Source organism: Merops nubicus, unplaced genomic scaffold (genome assembly GCF_000691845.1).
Source record: "Merops nubicus isolate BGI_N331 unplaced genomic scaffold, ASM69184v1 scaffold40808, whole genome shotgun sequence".
Taxonomy (NCBI): Eukaryota; Metazoa; Chordata; class Aves; order Coraciiformes; family Meropidae; genus Merops; species Merops nubicus.
Genome location: NW_008627071.1, coordinates 10,096 through 25,864, shown reverse-complemented (window position 1 = coordinate 25,864; position 15,769 = coordinate 10,096). Strand labels below are relative to the sequence as shown.

Below are 15,769 nucleotides of genomic sequence, written 5' to 3'. Positions count from 1 at the left end.
GGGTTGCATTTTCCATTCCAAGGGGGGGGTGCCTGCCTTCCTTAGCACACACCTGTCTTTCAAACTGAGACAACAGTGTTAGCTGTTATGAAGGAGTTCAGTTTTGCTTACGAGTGTTCTAGGGCTCTGACATGGCAAAATTCACAGGAACCTGTTTGGCTCATAATGTCCATTGGTCTCTAGGTGTCGTAAGATGTTTCATGAGTGTAAAAGCACAGATGTCTTTAGTCATCTTATTAGTTCTTTAGAAGCAAGGCCCTTAATTTAACTTTCAATAAGATCAGTTTTCCTTCATTTTAAAATGGAAGAGAGTAATAGCTAAGCTGTGGTAAGAGCCAAACAAATTACTTTTTCTTTCTTCCTAAGACATGTTTTTTTCTTTTGAAATTCTGAAGTGTGAATGCACAAGACTAGATCTGTGGTGTGAAGAATCAAGTATCTGACATACTTCATTCACCTCAATACACCTGTCTGGAGTTGCGCTCCAGTAGTAGTAGAGCTGGAGATAAACTGGCAAGCACTGAACCTTGCATTTCCTGTTTTTCACGTCTTTCAGAGGAATGAAGGTCATTGAAAATAGAGCCCAGAAGGATGAAGAGAAGATGGAAATCCAAGAGATCCAGCTTAAAGAAGCTAAGCACATTGCTGAAGAGGCTGACCGCAAGTATGAAGAGGTCAGTTCTTGAGTGCAGGTCATGTTTCTAAAATCCTTCAGGCTGTGCTTGTAATTCTTCTTTCATCCCTGTGTGCTCCCACACCTACCTTCTAAGTTCAGAAGATCACAAACACCACTCTTTGCAGCTGTGGAAGGAAAAATTGGCAGTCAGATACCTCAGGTGGTAGGAGATGTGTGCTTAGATCTTTGCAAAGAAATGGTTGAGAGTATTTTCTGGTGCCTTAGGGAGAAAAACAGGTTTTTTTAAAGTTGCCTTTTAGTGAATGAAAGCGAGATCTTAAAAAATGTCAGGAAACAAAGACTCAAATGAGTAATGAAGACGGCACATGATCAAAACTCACATGTTGACCAAAAATGGAAAGAGGCCTGACTCTCTTGCTTTGTAGGCTGTAGAAACAAGTGACGTGCTGCAGCAACATAACACCTCTGATTGTGGTTTGCCTTTTCTTGTAGGTGGCTCGTAAGCTTGTGATCATTGAGAGTGACCTGGAGCGGGCTGAGGAACGTGCTGAGCTATCAGAAAGGTAAGTTTTCGGCTGCCCCAAGACGTGTGCGAGGTGCTGCAAGACAGCTGTAACAGCATGAGACATTGGCAGTACACTACATGTTCAGCTCAAAGCTATGTTTTGCTCATTTACTCTAACAGTTGAAATAAATGATCAACACCAAAGTAAATGTGTTCATATATGTGTGTGCGTGTGTTTTGTCACTGCATGCTGTACCTGCACACTGATTTTGTGAATGGCTTTTGTGCATTTCATGTGTTCACTAACAGCCAAGTCCGACAGCTGGAAGAACAGTTAAGAATAATGGATCAAACCTTGAAAGCATTAATGGCTGCAGAGGATAAGGTACTGATACTAATAAACAGTTTTTAGGTTTAACTGCTGCAACCTGTCTTTCAGCTTCCGTAGCTGATTAGCTCACTCAGTAGTAACAAATAGTTCTCACTCTGCTCTTTACTTTCTTTGCACCTTGCTTTGGTGATTTTCTTTGGTCTCTTTTGTTTATTTAGTCATTTTTACCTTTAAAACTGATCTCTTGTGCAGCCAAAAGAAGCTGAACTGTCTCATGTGTAAAGGCTATGTAAATATTTCTGTGTAAGCTAAGGGCTGTGGATAATTTCTGTGTGGTCGTCATGTTAACGTACACTTGAAATGAAATTTGGCATAATAAAGAATTGCTTTCAGTCTGTGATGGGTTCAGCTGCTTTTGAGGCTGTTCTTTTGCTCTGTAATAGTTTTCATTTTTCTCTATCTTTTCCCCCTGTTCTCTCCTGTTTCTTTTGCTTGACTGAATCTTCCATCCGCCCCTTTCCTGCCTTCCTTCCGAAATAACAGCAAATGTGCTGAGCTTGAAGAGGAGTTGAAAACTGTGACCAACAACCTGAAGTCGCTGGAGGCTCAGGCTGAGAAGGTAGGCTAGAGACTTATGTGAGAATGTGTCCCTTATGTTGTCATCTGGATTGGCCTGAGAGGTTTTCTGTGTGCTGATCACTTTGCAGCGTTTCAGCTATGCTATTGTCACTAAAAGCATTGTACTGACTACTCAGTTCATACTTGGCTCTTATTGCAACCTAGCATTCCTTCTACTTCCAAATAGGTCAGTATTATTTGGCCACATGTTCTGCTAAGTAGTCTGACAGGATTATATGTCATTTATAGAATGTCCCTCAAAATGGCACTTGTGTACTAATAATAAATTTTTGCAAATGCCACTCCTCTTTAAAACTGTAGTACTAATTTCTACTCAAAGTCCCCACTGTATAGTACTGGAATATAACACAGGAGAAGTTTGGCTTTTGTAATAAACTGTACTACCATAGTCTAATAAGTGGAATTAAGTCAATTCTATCCCTATGAATTTCTTGTATGTTGTTTATCTAAGCAAGTCTTGAATATTTTTTTTTTTAATATTTAGAATACATGGTCTAGTATCATTGGTCCTCTTTATAATTACAGTACTCCCAGAAAGAAGACAAATATGAAGAGGAGATCAAAGTCCTGACTGACAAACTGAAGGAGGTAAAGTTAGAGCTGTTCTTTATAAGAGCTCTTCCAATGCAGCCTTAATTCTTTTAACATAAACACTACTTCGATGCTCTAAGGTTGAACACATCATTTTGGAGACAGTTTAATGTTAAATGTCCCTCCTAACATTAGTATCACTTAATTATTTGGTTCCTGTCATTGTCCTTTTTTCATTCATTTGAATTGTCACTCCTCTAAGTACTATGTGTACGTTTCCTTGTCTGTATTTGTTTCCACTTCAGGCTGAGACCCGTGCTGAATTTGCTGAAAGATCGGTAACCAAGCTGGAGAAGAGCATTGATGATCTAGAAGGTATGGGGTTTTGTTTTTCTCACTTACTGTAGGAATACAGATCTTTTATTCTCCTGTTGCTGGGTTTAGGTTTTTTTTCGGTACTCAACTCTACTCACCTAACTTGTCCTGCCAGTACAAATTGGTCTGACTAGAGAGCGAAATAGGCAAAATGTTCTCTGGTAGAAACGTGTTGGTAACTTAAATGCTTCAAGTGAACAGTGTTCTGCTCTTGCCTGTTCCTTTTTCTCTCATGTTTTCAAGACTCCTTTCATTTTTTTGCTTTATACTCTTCTACTTGGAGGTATATAAATGTATAGGGAAAATGATGAGGTGATAAGTATTATTATCTTACTAAAAAGCTGATGAAGAGCAGTATCATGTTTGTAATAATTAGGAGTGTAGCAAGCTAAACTAATTTATTACTGTGGTAAGTGTGAGCCAGCAGGTGTTTTGTGACATAGGCCAGTTGCTGTTTTTCAGTAAAGCTAATGGATTGTATACACAATCAGGACAGCTTATTTAACTTCAGAGAGTTTGTTTTAAGGTTTTGATAAAACTTTCAGATGTACAGTACAATAGTAGAGTCTGCTTTCTTCCTACGGAGATAATAATTCACTAGTGCTTTATAGTTAAGCTTTATGGAGTTTATTATTTGGATGCATTACAGTCAGTGTAGGATTTTAAGAAGCTTGATTACTTGGCACAGCAGGCTGACTCGTGCACAAAGGGTATGAAATTCTAGGTAGCTCCTGAAAATTTATGATCATTGACTCAGGAAGCAGAGAAGAAAGATAAGTGTTTAAAAGGAACAAAAATAGTTGTAGGAAACTGAGTTTATAACATCACAGAAACCAGAGTGATTTAAAGAAAAATAAAAGTAGCAGAAATAAATGGTGGTATTCTCCTTGGGCCCCATTTTTTGATCTCTTCTCCCTAGCTCCTGTGTGCTCTCCTACTGTATGTTAAAACAAAAATCCAGGGCAGCAAAGCATGGGTTTTGCTTCCCTTGTACACTCTCTTTTCTTGTTTTCTTTGTATCACAGGTTGCACCACTGGTGGTGCAGTTAACAAACTTGTTACATAAAACTATTAGCTATTGATTTTATTTTTTTAATTCTCTAATTTTGTAATTTTTGTCTGTCGCAACACCTCTTTCTGCCTGCTCTTATTTCCTATGGCTTCTGGATGGTATCCCATGCCACCACCTTCACCTTCCATCCTGTGGTCACGCTCCATTTCCTCGCACACCTCTGCCTTCCCATGGGGGAATGTTAGATGAGCTGTATGCTCAGAAACTGAAGTACAAAGCCATCAGTGAGGAGCTGGACCACGCTCTCAATGATATGACTTCCATGTAAATGCCTTCCCAGCTTGTGCCTGCACCTGCTTCCCTGCCCTCATTGATTGCGTGTTTCCAGCCTTGTGAAATTACACTCCCTCTGTAGCGAGGGATGCGTTCCTTTAGCGAGACTAGGTGTACAAAATACCATGAACAGTTCTTTACCGTGCCAGAGTGTGGGTGAGTGTTGTGCCGAGCCTGGTAAATACTCATGGTGATTTTGTAAGCTGTCTAATAGGCTTATGTTTACTCTTTGATTCTGTATCTGCAATCCTTGTGTCTTGTGGTCGCCTTTTGCTTGTAGCTCTGTGTTTATCCTTTCAGTTCACCTCTGTGTGAGCATCATCTACCAGGCCCATCATTTTCGGTTTACCAAAGTTGTCTCCGTACAGTTGCAACTCTTGTGTTGCAGTCAGTGTATTCTTCTGCTGCCACATTTTTTCTCTGGCAAAGTACCTACAGAAGTTTCAAAGAAGTTAGATTTCGCTTTGTTCTCTATTAATGCCAGTGGAAAGCATTTATCTAAATTTCCTTAGCTGGTCGGAAAATTTCAGCAGTTTTGACCACAATTACGAGTGTGGAAATTGATTTGAAATAGTTTGTCATTTAAATGCATAAAAATGACCATTGAACTGTAGGTTGCTTCTGCATATTTTGTGAAGGTAGTAGTAATTTAATTTGCATATAGCAGAAATGTGGTACTACCAGCTTTAGTCCTAAGGAGAAAAAAAAAAACAACTTTATTAGGAAGCAGGAAAGCAGGAGAGTGATCAATTGTGACTAGTCTGTGTGGTGTTTGGTGCAAAGCAACTCTTCTTCCATGCCCTGAAAAGAGGTCAGCTATGCTAAATCCACCATCCCATGCTCAAACCCCGTACCCCATACAGTTGACATGGGAAGGAAGAAGAGTTGTGGCTCTCAAGTGCTTGTGAGGTGTGATGCATAGTTCCAGCATCTCTTTTTGAAAGCTAGCATGCTTTCAGCAAGGCATAAGCTTTGCTCAGAGCTTGAAATGTATTTTGCATGCACCCATATTTTAAGTGTTTTCTTGTTGATTTTTTTTCATGCCTATATCTGTTCATTACTGCCCTTCTCTCTCCCAGCTTTTTAGTAGGGGTCTAATGTTGTCTGCTTTAATTTCCCACGCTCTCCCCCAATGTGTGCTTTTGCTCAGTGGCTTATTGAGCAAATGGATTTCTTTTTTCCTCCTCGGTGTACATACATACAGTATTTCTTCAATTTGGGATATTTCTAAATGGAAAACAGACTTTACTAAAATGTACTGTACTGCTACTTGTGGACATTACTGTAGCATTCTAGTCCCAGCATGGTGTGGTGTTTCTTTAGTAGTTGTCTTGGCATGCTGGGTTCTGCTGAGCTGTTGCTGCTTTTTTGGAAGTCTTTACTGCACCTTTTTTATTTCCTACCTTATCTCACTTTTTCTTTTCATGCAGATAATTTTCTTTGCTTCACTTCTCCAAAGACATCTTCATCGGGTTGGATAAAACATCTTTCCAAGCTTTGGATATTTCATGGGTTCATTGTCCTGTCTTCTAGCTTAGTTGACTATTCTTCTAGCATTTTTCTGAAACATGATCTGTTTGTACTCTGCTGTACAGAAACTCTACATCTCTCAATGTAAAATAAATATCCCAGCTGTATCCCCTTTGCTACTACCTTGCTTTTTATTTATTTAAATAACTTATTTCAGTTACTAATAAAAATTGCTCTTTTTGCCATTAGGGATTTTAATTTTTTTTGTGTTCCCATTTTTTCTGCAAACACTTTTTTGCGTGAAGGTTGACAGTGCAAAGCTAGTGGGATGAGAATACTACTCTTGGTATTTTGAGGTCAAAACTGACCAGTTATGATCTCAGTATTTCTCAAAATCTGATGCAGATAAAATGACAAATAGATGTAATGGAACTTTGTTAGGTCAAAATCTGCAAGGACACTGCTTCCTTGGGGTCACTTGGTTGTGGGAGCCTGGCTGAGAGAGTGGTTAAGTCCTTGACGTTGGATTTTTCATTTGAAAATCTAGAGCTTTTTCCTAGCTTGACCCTGGAGACTTCTTGCCTTTATTATTTAAAGGGATGGTATTAAAAAAAAAAAAATTGGGTTTTTCCACCTAAAAGTAGTAATTTAACTGTCTTGCAAAAATGTTTTCCCCTTTTTCTTACCTCTGTTAATCAGCAAAGATGTTGCTTGCTAACTCCTTTTTTTTTTAGGTATTGTTTTGGGGTTTTCTTTGGTGGTGGGTTTGTGTTGTTTTGTTTTTTTTTTTTTTACATTATACTTCTCTTGAGTGGCATGATAGGATGGGAGGTTCATCAGGGAGATTTTATTAGCTTGCCACTCCTATGCTTAGCTCAGACTTGTGAATTTGAATTGAAGACTCACAAGTAGTGCTTCAGATCTGGAATAGGAAAACTTATTATACTAAGAATGAAATTATTCTGCTGCAAAGCAGAACATAGAGATTTTAGGTTTCAAAGCCTAAACTTTTTCTTTCACCTGATGTGACGGTGCCTAATTAAGGCTAAAGTGTTAAATGCTGTCATCTTGGAGTTTTTTGCTGTTATTTGAAATTAGAGAGTTTATTACATTATTTTAGCTTCATTTTCTTCACAATGAAAGAAGTTGTTTTCCAGTTCATATTGAAGTGAATCAGTTTAAACTGGATTGGTTTCTGAATGTGCCTGTTACTGTATATATTGCTGTATATCCTAAGTCACCACAGCCAGATAAACTCACCATAGCATAGCAGAGGTTTTTAGCTTGTAGTATACTGTAAATGTGGCTTTCTAGTGCAAGATTATTCAGCAGTGCAGTTTAGGCTAATTTCCTCCTCTCCCCAAAACTTGTTTTCCAAATAAGGCTTGCAAATGCATGTATCATTCCCTCCCCCCACCCCCGACATAGTGAGACAACTTTGTCTTGTCGCTGTTTTTTTTTCTTATCCCATGATATGTGTCCTAATATTACTGGCTATGGGGAGAAACCCAAGTGTAGTATACATATCCGCAGTCACAAGTTGTCCAGATAAGGGTCAGTAACTTACTACTTACTAATTGAGATACAGTAAGTGTGTTTATACGCTTTGCATATTGCAACTGAAAAGTAAAATATTTAATGTGAAGGTTAACCACATATAATGGGCTGAGCATGTGTAAAATGACTGAAGCTAATGTGGTTAACTTCACAAATGCAAGAGTTATGGGGAATGCAGCTGTCATGTGTCAGCTGATCCAGAATAACTTATGCTACAGCAAGTCCAACCCCTTAATCTATTGTGCATTTTGGTCTGTTGTGTCAGTAGTGTTGTTTTTCCCCTCAATTTCTTGCAATGAGTTTCATAAAGAGAATTGAAAAAAAAAAAAAAAGTTAAATCCAATGTAGAAACCTGGTCCCCTTTAACAAAGTAATTTTGAAAATCAACATTTAAACCTTCCCTTTTCCTTCAAACACATGTAATATGTTTTCTGCACTGTAGGATGATAAATTGCTGGACCAAGTACTGGAAATCATAGAATCATAGGGGTTGGAAGGGACCTCGAAAGATCATCTAGTCCAACCCCCCAAATGGCCGATGCAATGCAGATAGCCAGATATCCATGTAGAGAATTCCTAGCTGGCCCTGCTGCAGTGATCTTGACTCCATGGAGCTGTTGTAGTTCCCCCCTGCAGCATATTTCAGTATTCTTGTCACCAGTGAACCTGCCCTGTGCGTTATGTTGTACATCCCACAAGGTCTAGTCATGTGTGGCTAGTCGTGTATGCAAGGCTTGTTGACAGGAGCACAAGGCTGGCTCTGATGTCTCATTTGCCTGGGCATTCTGCTGTGCTGAGGCTGAGCTTCACTGGGTCTGCACCAGAGCCTGAACTCCCAGCTTGGATTTGTGGCTTGGCCTAATGTGGCTGCCTACAGAGCTAGCCCTTGACTCTACCACTGCGGTAGATTGCAGCCTAGGCAGACTGCCTGTGGGTAATCAGGGGCTGACTGTACACTTGGTAAATGCGTTCTGTGCTTTACCTTGGGCTTTTAAATCTTGTTATGAATGTTGAGAAATACTATGTCTGCCTCAATCACAGAGAGGAATTTTTTGTGGTGAAGGTAAGCATTAAGTTCTTAGTTCAAATTATGTTGATGTGTTTGAATAGCAACTAAATACACTTTGCCAAACAAAGTGAGATTTTAGTTACTATGAGGTTTTGAAGTTTTTCTCACATGTATTTGACATTATCCTGGTAAGGACACAAGACCTGGTTGTTGCCGGTCTAGGATCAGAGCTCTGAAACATGCTCTGGTTTTACGGAGCTGGCTGTTGGAGTTGGGCTGGAGAGGAGGGTGGAAGGAGTTGCTGCTCACCAGAAAAGTATGTCCTACAGACCAGTTTACTGCACAGCTTTGCCATTGCTGTGCAGAGAGCCTGCAGGGGAAGAGCACTTCTCTGGAAGCTGTTAGGAAGCTTGTGGAAAAGAATCAGAAACAGTCATTTCCTGTAGGGGAGTAATCTGGGATCAAGAAGTCAGAAGTGCAGTTTGAATCTAGGCTAATGAGAAGAATATGGACAGTATGAGAATACAAGACAGTCAAAAACTGTCATGGAATGTTGTTTCACTCTGCACAACAAGTCTCAGCAAATTGACTGTCACAGCATAGCTTTGGCTGTTCTTTTTGACTGTGAATGTGAGCTGTCCTTTTCTTTTGCTGTATCGAGTAACTTGGGGTTTCATGCTTCCATATCATTTTCACCGAATGTTCGAGTTTATTTTGTTACAAAATACAACTGGACAATTTAAAGGTGTCGAAGTGTGTGATACCAGTAACAGAAGTACTTTTCCCTACCAAAAATACCATTTCAGTTGTCAGATTCCCCAGGAAAGGAGTATGTGCTGAGTCAGACCTAGTGGTAGTCGGCTTCCAGCATATCTCCTGCCACTACTTACCCTAGGGATGATACACGTTCTTTCCCTCCACTGACCAATGAGGTACCACCACATCTTAAGTAGTTTACAAAGGAAAAAACGCACTCATAAAGCAAATCTTGCCCACGCTTTACTTAAAGATTAAAGCAGTACTTAAGTTCTTCTAGGAATATAGCTGCATTTCTTCCATTTCTGCTCCCACTTAACCGTCTCAACAGTTGTTCCCCACAGCAGGACTTAGCCAGTTCTTCTTAGGTTATAATAGCTGTTCCTTGGAGTAGCTATTTAATTACAGAGCTCTAGAAGCAAAGGTAAAATGTTTTTCTGTGTGTTACTGAACTGTCTGTGGTGTGATCAGTTTCTTTATTAACTCTTACTTAACTGTTTCCTCTGTCTAATCTGTCTTCATTCTGCCTCTCTTTTTCCCTTCTAACCTGCTTGCTGCTTGTACAGACCAACTCTACCAGCAACTTGAGCAAAACAGTCGCCTAACTAATGAACTAAAGCTGGCATTGAATGAGGATTAAACTTTACTGTGACTATATTGCTAACTTGTTTAAAAACAATTTCCTTCTAAATTTCCTTAAGAACAAATCAGTAAATGTAGAAATGAGCAAGAAACCTAGAAATTGATGGTTTTCAAAGGCTGTTGATTCTGTAGTAAATGAATGGATTAAATTCTCAGTTTCTGCTGAAAAAATAGGAAAATGCTTCTTCTGGATGAGGCTTTTCAGTATCTGTATGCACACACATATACTGCAGAGGAGCATTAAGCTCCCTGGCTGTGCAATAGCTCCTTTCCACTTCAGTAAACAGCTACCGCATTTAGCTAACAGTATCCAAAAACCTAACAGCCTGCCTTGTAGAGGGACTTTCAGTTTACCGTACATCATGAATTGGCCCTGAAATTCTCACTAGAATGTGTGCAAGAGAAAAACATTCACCAGGATTCATATTCCTGTCTTTCAAAACCAGCATAAAGGATACTTAAAGCTGTTTTGTTACCTGGAGACTTGAATGCAGTAATTTTGCATTACTATGAATTAGGCTTGTATTTGACTTAGAAAATCAAACAAACCAAAACACAGACAATTTTAAAAAAAAATAAATAAAAAAAATGGGAGCTCCACCTGAAAATACATGATCAGTTTAAAGGTATGTTTGTGTTAGTATGAAGTTAACTATTACTGGATTCTGCTAGGATGCAGCTCTAGAACGTTGTGCTCTTTTATTGTATCAAGTAAGTATGTTAAATGACTGTCCTATAAAAGTGTGCATGCAACATAAAGCTACTAAATTCAGTTTCTCTTCTGGTAGAAATTAATTTCTTAAAGGTCACTTCACTGAAGAAGAGATTAATTTTTCTGTTCTTTGCAAGTTCTGAATTACATGAAACTGGAAAGTATGGATCTGCAAAAAACTTAATTATTTTGTTTATTGCCATACTTTAAAAAAAAAAAAAAAATTAAAAAGCCATTCATTCTCCCACATTACCCTAAGCAAAGAGCTTCTAGAACATTCAAGAATTCTATCTCTGGCAGTGCATTTCCTTAACAAATGCAGCTGTAAACAGTTCTAAACTTGTGTTACTCGCTGTTTGTTTGGAATTCTCTTGTGTTGTCTGAGGACATCAGTATTTATGAGCATGCACATTTCTTAACTTTCTAAACACACCAATAGAAGTGATAATTGCATGCCTTCATGTTCTGAGAATCAGTGCCTCCAAAGAACTGCTATTCATTTTTTAATTTTCTAATCCCACAACAGAGAAAGTGGCGCATGCCAAAGAAGAAAACCTTAGTATGCATCAGATGCTGGATCAAACTTTACTGGAGTTAAACAACATGTGAAAACCTTCTTAGCAGCAACCACATTATTTTTTTTATTATTTTTACACCTGCTTGCCGTGAAACCCCATAAACGTGTCTTTATTTTAGTTTCACCACAATCACATCTGCTAAATTTTCAGGCAGGGGTCGGGGAAACACCAAAATGGGCAAGCCATGTACAGGTTAAGCTATATTACACTATGGTTTAAATGTGCCATTTCCCAAGAAAAATGTTACCTACACTTTCTAGAGAGTTCAGCAATTCAGTATGCTTTGTCTTTTGAAGAATCCTGGCTGTGGCAGAAAGTGTCCCACCTCAAGTGCCAACTAAAATTGTTAACAAGAAGAATGATCCATGTTCAAAAGAGATCAGGTGGAAATGGTGCTATCTTGAGCAAAAGGTTCTACTGAAGTCTTTTGTTTGTTATTAGACAAGTCAGGAGTTGCCCAACACAGTAATTTATTTTTATCAGAATTTTATTGCTCTGTGAGGATTTGGACTTTCTGTGCTTTCTAATTCAGTAAAACGAAGGTATATGTGTAAGCAACAGAGAAAAGTGAAGGTTTCTGGACGTTAAATTGTGTTCTTGCAACTCAATACAGAAGTGTAGGTCAGCATTTCACCTTGAGTATTCATTCATTCAATTGTATTTTTCATGTTGAAATGAAAAATTCAATAAATTCAGGAGAAAACATAGATTTGGAAGAGATTGTTTTAAAATGTATTTTATTTGTGTGGATTTTGGGGAGGGGGAGGAATTTATAAATCGATATTTGCCTCACTTTTTTTCACACTTTCTTTTAGCAGTTTAAAAAAATATACCTGTATGTAAACATTGTATAATGATACAGAATAAAATGCACATTTTAGGACATTTTTTAAATCTTGCTCTCCTGTGATTTGTTTTTCATCCTGTTGACTTTGTGTATTGCTGTGTGGAAAAGGTGCATGTGCAGTGTCTCATTGGGATGCACTGTAAAGACATTGGCCTTTTGTCTCTTCTGTGCTGTTAGGCTCATATATTAAAGTACAGTGAAATGCAGTGGTTTGGACTGATCTGGATCTGCAGCTGCTAAGAGGGGCTCTTTGAGGGACATATTGCAGGAACCTGTCCCAGTCCATCACTTGATTGTATTCCCAGATGGGTGCAGAATGCAACTGTTCCCTAATGGATGATGGAGTTTTCCAAAATTGCTCATTGTTGACCAAAGCTGTTTTTGGTAAGAACACTGCGGAATTTCCACAGACTTATGTAGGAAATGATCCCTGAAGTCCATGCTCTGGAAACACTAACATCTATATGTATATCTTGCCTGTTAGTATGTGTTAGTTGACTTCAAAACGTTCTAAAATCATGTGTCAAGTTCATGAGAGATCCTTTCACCCGGCTTTTCACTGGTTGGTAATTTCTGCATATGTAGCTATCTTTATTTGCATTACAAAGTCTGAAATGAGCAACTTCAGAACTTCAAAAATAATTCTTTTTCATTCTTTTTCTGTAGTATACGGCTGAAAGATGATGTTGTCCATGCTTCTAGCAGCAAGGAGCTCAGTAGGAGACAAGCATAGATAACCTACCAGATCATCAAAGAATTTCCATTAGCAGACCTTTAGGAAGCAACTGAAAACAAGTGACTTTCTCAGCAGCTGGTGTAGTGGTGAAAGGGTGAAGTAATACCTAATACTTTTAGGTTAAATAGGAGTTGGAGAGGGAAGATGTACCACTGTGTCTCTGGCTTTTTTTGATTATGTTATAAAGGGGAGAGCTTGGCAACATTAGAAGCTTTTGCATGCTTTATTGGCTCCTGCCACGTCATCCTGAATGGAAAGGATGAGATTTTTAAATGTTTCGAGGAAGGAAAATATATGCTAGAAGGCTCCTACAGTGCCTTTAAAATTGTGCTGGAGGCCAACAGTCTAAAGTTCCAAATAAGTTTTGCAGTGATAAGTTATTCTAATCTTTCCTTCCTTAGCACAAGGATGAGATGTCAGGTGATTGGGCTTGAAGGGTTCAGGTCTCCATGTGCTTGTGGCTTTGAGCGTGCTGCTGGAGTCAGCAGGGCTGCTTGCAGTGGGAAGTGTTGTGCTGCATAGTAGTTTGTAGGGTAGAGCCCAGGGCCACCCAGGGAGTCGGAGACTGTGCTGGGAGCTGAAGTGAGGAGTTCCTGGCACTTGGCCATGAGTTTTACACAGCTGAGTGTGCTGCCTGCTCCACTGCATTGCTTTTATGGTCTGTACTTGAGTCCTAAACAATGTGTCTGAGTGAGGTCAGACTTTTGGCTGCTTATAATTGCTTGCCTTCCAGGAGGCCACAAACTGCATTGTGGTTTGGGGAATCTGAATTCAGCCCTTGCCATGAATAAGGATAAGAAGGTGGCTGTGGTTTTAATGCCTCTTAAAGAGATTATGTCACCATTAATAGAAAATGCACGTGCAAGCAAGTAGATAAGAATTAACTGAAAAAAAAAAATCTGTTTGTAGAATAGGCTTCCCTGAACTGCACTGTTGCAGATGAATCCATAAAACTTCATAATAATAAATAAAAGCTTTCCAGTTCCAAGGAGAGCTGCTGGGAGCAGTGAACATGATGGTGAATCACATCAAGTGACTTTTTTTTGCTGACTACAACCAGACACATAAATGGGCACATGGATATATTTGCTGGAGCAGGAAAATCTCTTTCTGCCATGTGTCATAAACCACTACCCATTATGGATTCTTTATATGCAGTGCCTAAATAGCATCAGCTTGTAAAAATCAATAAATTTGGCTCTGATTTAGCCCCATTCCAAGCAAATGGGAATTTCCCATTCTTGCAGCTACTTTGCCAGAAATGTAAACTCCAAAAACTTGCTAAATTACAGAACCCTGCATAATTCAGCATTCCTAAAGATGCGTGTCTTGGTTTGGAAAGCTACTCACTTTTTTTTTCAATGCAAAACCACATTTGGCAGTTTGAAATATTCCATTACTGTGCAGCCATGCTATGTAATTGCCTTGGTTGTTTTGTGAGTTCTCTCTTCTCATCAAAATGATTGGTTATGAGAGCACCAGAACTGGCAAAACTACCTTCTTGCAGATTCCTGTTGCATGGTGTTGATCGTCAACTTGCAATGATTTTTGTTTTTTTCTGGATACCAAGACATCGGTGTTGTCTCTTGCTCCGTCATAGGATTTCTCTGATGTCTAATAATATGCAAGGCATGCTGCAGGTTGTGCCTTTCCTTCCATCAGGATGCTAATAGGAATAGTCTTTCTATCTTAGTGGTTCCTTATGTTCACAGAACTTGCAGAAATGTAATTTTCTTTTTAGAAAGATAAGTATTTTTCTTTTGTCAAAACTGGTCAGTCTGTTCAAGAGTTGTTGGGTGGAATGAGAGATATAGATATGAATGACATAGAAATCCCTGTCCTTTAAGAAAAAAAAGTTATAGCAGTAGCTTGCACCTCAAAAGCACTACCTCTCAGAGCTCTGGCACTTGAGTGTGGAATCTAAATCCGTAAGGTAATGTGCATATTGACCAGTTTCTACTGTTATTGATGCTAGTCAAAGTCTGTGTTAAGTTGGCAAACTTCGCTATACCATTAATAGTGTAGGAGTATGCTAGGCTGTCTGTGACTGCTGGAATGTCTGTTAGTGGCAGTAAAAGAAAGTGGTTGGTCAACTAAAACAGTTTAAAAACAAGGAGGGGGAGAAATACTTTTTACATGGCCTGGCATTTGGGAAAATAAATTATTTTTTCCTCAAGTGTTCATTTGTGGGTTCTGTTTGGTTAGGTTTTTTTTGTTTGTTTGTTTGTTTTCATTTTTAAAATAATACAACAGGAACATCAATGAAAGATTAAGTTGGGAATTGCAGCAAAAAGGTCAAGGCAGTAGAGAAAATAAGAATAATGTTTGTTATCGTCATGGAGATTTTCAAAAATGCACACAGATCCTTTGTTGAGGAGTAAAATCCTTATGTTAAAATCCTTTTAGTAGAGAGAAGCTGTGTAACTTAGTTGTGTGCTCTCTTCTTTACCAGGTGTGGGAAATCTGTTCAAGTTTGCATAATCTTGGCTTCAGCTGCAAAACTATCTAGTTTTCTGTAGGTCGTAGCCTTACCAACTTGTAAGATGTTGCCGAGAATTGCATAAATGCAGGATACCCCTCACAATAACAGCAGCTTAGTGAGCAATCAAGATACCCCAGTTAATTAGTTTATATGAGAGCAGAAACTATAGGAAACAGAAGCAAATAGAAGTCTTACAAACATATAAAAAATATTCTTTCCCATTTGTTATTTCTTGACTCATAATGCATGTAATGAAAGGACATTATGTAGTGATTTGAATATTATGGCCTTTAAGGTCACCTCAGCACTTGTTTCCTCCTTCCTCTTTTCTGGTTTGAAGAGTGGTGCAGTAAAGATTAAACAGCATCTTTTTAATTTAAAAAAAAGTAGAGCAAACACACATGGAAGTCCTGCAGACCTAGCTGCAATTGACAGTACTGTGTCATAAGGTATGGTACTGTGTGCATGGTTGTGGGAACGTTTTTTTCATTTGTGTACAACAAGCATTTATGGATCATGGGTATGAAGGTTTGGGGCATGATCCTGCAAAGTATTTTGAATGCCTTTTATTCTAGGACCATGATCTGATTCTTGGGACTATTGTTTTCATCAATGTT

General features: G+C 38.7%; 1 protein-coding gene across 3 annotated transcripts; it reads left to right on the top strand.

Moving 5' to 3' along the window:
- Window positions 1-560: 560 nt before the first annotated feature.
- Window positions 561-11,975, top strand: LOC103778605 (tropomyosin alpha-1 chain-like). 3 transcript variants are annotated; one of them, XM_008946198.1, is made up of 6 exons: window positions 561-674; window positions 1,130-1,200; window positions 2,017-2,092; window positions 2,638-2,700; window positions 2,949-3,018; window positions 11,036-11,975. In XM_008946198.1, exons 1-6 carry the CDS (start codon window positions 561-563, stop codon window positions 11,116-11,118), a joined length of 477 nt encoding a protein of 158 aa, XP_008944446.1. In that variant the 3' UTR covers window positions 11,119-11,975. The 3 variants fall into 3 exon arrangements, with proteins under 3 accessions (XP_008944446.1, XP_008944447.1, XP_008944448.1); XM_008946199.1 differs by lacking the exon at window positions 2,017-2,092 and adding an exon at window positions 1,452-1,527; XM_008946200.1 differs by lacking the exons at window positions 2,017-2,092; window positions 11,036-11,975 and adding exons at window positions 1,452-1,527; window positions 4,276-4,358.
- Window positions 11,976-15,769: the final 3,794 nt, after the last annotated feature.

What these genes read in the sequence shown, in the direction of transcription:
- LOC103778605 (XM_008946198.1), top strand. Translation starts at nt 561, where the DNA reads ATGAAGGTCATTGAAAATAGAGCCCAGAAGGATGAAGAGAAGATGGAA. An exon ending in TGGAGGCTCAGGCTGAGAAG is followed by an intron (nt 2,093 to 2,637) that starts GTAGGCTAGAGA and finishes TTATAATTACAG; the next exon opens with TACTCCCAGAAAGAAGACAA. An exon ending in TGACTGACAAACTGAAGGAG is followed by an intron (nt 2,701 to 2,948) that starts GTAAAGTTAGAG and finishes TTTCCACTTCAG; the next exon opens with GCTGAGACCCGTGCTGAATT.